General features: G+C 44.1%; 1 protein-coding gene across 1 annotated transcript; it reads left to right on the top strand.

The window, feature by feature from the left end:
- The first annotated feature begins 769 nt into the window (after positions 1 to 769).
- LOC135978696 (olfactory receptor-like protein COR4) lies at positions 770 to 1,552 on the top strand. Its single transcript, XM_065579553.1, has one exon. The coding sequence runs from the start codon at positions 770 to 772 to the stop codon at positions 1,550 to 1,552; it is 783 nt and encodes a 260-aa protein (XP_065435625.1).
- Positions 1,553 to 1,999: the final 447 nt, after the last annotated feature.

The following is a 1,999-nucleotide window of genomic DNA, read 5'->3' as shown; positions in this document are numbered from 1 at the left end:
AGGATATTGATATATGATTAAATAGGTTTACAGGCAGTTTCTTATCTCTATAAAGACAGGTTAAAAGATAAATCTATACATAGAATATTTTTTCTTATCATTATAAATATATGTTTCTAAAAATATATTCACTGTTGTTCATTTTCTCAGAAATATTCACCCCTGGCTACACACTTTTTCTCTGATCATTAGAAGTGTACGTAAGGTAATTTTCCAGCAGCCAAAGAACAAGAAGCTACAGGATTTAGTCAGCATGGCTGTAGTGTCCAGAAGGGATACATTTAGAAGCTCCATTTTTGAAATATTTTCTCAATGAAAGTATGTGCATAATGTGTTCTAGTTGGTAGCCGATGATTTAAAAACATGGAGGCATATTTCGGTGGGGGAAACTGTCAACCAATAACCAGAGTGCGATGCAAACTATGCGTTCCTCCTAACCATGTTATTGTTCCCAGGTATAATGGAGATCCATGGATTCTACTACTGTCTAAGGTACCAGTCCCACAAAATTGAACCTATTCCTTAATTTTATTTATGTGAGGCATTCCACTGAGTCTGTGAGGCTACACTAATAAGTGAAATTAAAATATCAACAGAATACAGGTCAAAATGTGTAAATCAGACTAAATGGCAGGGTAATGCACTTTCCTAGAGATAAAGGGTCTTTACGCATATGACCACAGTTCTTTATATTAGCATACACCATTTGCATAAGAACTAATGCCTTCCTTTATGGTTGATCCCGCAGCTAGCGCCCAAGGCTGAATGAATGGCTGGAGGAAATTGTACGGCAGTGACCGAGTTCATTCTCACAGGAGTGACAGATCGTCTGGAGCTGCAGGTCCCCCTCTTTGTGCTGTTCCTAGTGATCTATATTATCACCCTGGTGTGGAATCTGGGGATGATGGTTTTAATCAGGATCGACCCCCAACTCCACACCCCCATGTACTTCTTTCTCAAGAATTTATCTCTCGTGGATGCCTGTTACTCCACAGTCATCACTCCCAAGATGCTGATGAGCTTCTTAGCCGAGAGGAAAGCTATTTCCTATCCAGCTTGCATCATCCAATATTTTAGCTTCATATTGTTTGTCATCTCTGAGTGCCTTCTGCTGGCAGTAATGGCGTATGACCGTTATGTAGCCATCTGCAACCCGCTGCTGTATATGGTCATCATGTCCCCAAAGCACTGCCTACGGCTGGTGGCTGGTTCATATCTATGGGCCTTCCTGAACTCTGTGATACACACCAGCGGTTTGCTAAGATTATCCTATTGTGACTCCAATATCCTGAATCATTTTTTCTGTGATCTCAACCCACTTCTAAAGCTCTCCTCTTCCGGCACCTCCATCAATCAGCTACTCGTTTTCCTCTTTGGCAGTCTGATTGAGGTGATCAGCATTGTGACCATCCTCATCTCATACATCTTAATTATTGTGACTGTGCTGCGGATCCGCTCCACCGAGGGCAGGCGCAAAGCCTTCTACACCTGCACCTCCCACCTGACGGCCGTCTCTATGTTCCATGGGACAATTCTCTTCATGTATTTCTGACCCAGCGCCAGCTACTCGCTGGACACAGACAAAATGGCCTCCGTGTTCTACACGGTGGTGATCCCCATGCTGAACCCCCTCATCTACAGCCTGAGGAACAAGGATGTGAAGGACGCCCTGAGGAGAGCAATAGAGACAAAATTGAGGGCCCATCTTTCCCCAAAGGGTGCCATAATAGGACAACCCAATCCTTCAATGGCTTCTCTGCACACATAGGGCTTGTCTGCACTACGGGGTGGAGCAATGCTGAAGCGATAAATCCACCAGGGGACAATTTAGCAGGTCTAATGAAGACGCACTGGATCGACAGACTGTCACTCTGGCTTTGACTCCGGTACTCCACCAGAACGAGATGAGTAAGAGGAGTCTATGGGAGAGTTTCTTCTGTCGACCCAGCACAGTGTGAACCCTGTGGTAAGTAGATCTAAGCCATGTCAACTTGGGTTA

This window comes from Chrysemys picta, unplaced genomic scaffold (assembly GCF_011386835.1).
Source record: "Chrysemys picta bellii isolate R12L10 unplaced genomic scaffold, ASM1138683v2 scaf414, whole genome shotgun sequence".
NCBI lineage: Eukaryota > Metazoa > Chordata > Testudines > Emydidae > Chrysemys > Chrysemys picta.
The sequence above is the reverse complement of the archived record's forward strand: the minus strand, read 5'-3'. Positions and strand labels throughout refer to the sequence as shown.

What these genes read in the sequence shown, in the direction of transcription:
- LOC135978696 (XM_065579553.1), top strand. Translation starts at nt 770, where the DNA reads ATGGCTGGAGGAAATTGTACGGCAGTGACCGAGTTCATTCTCACAGGA.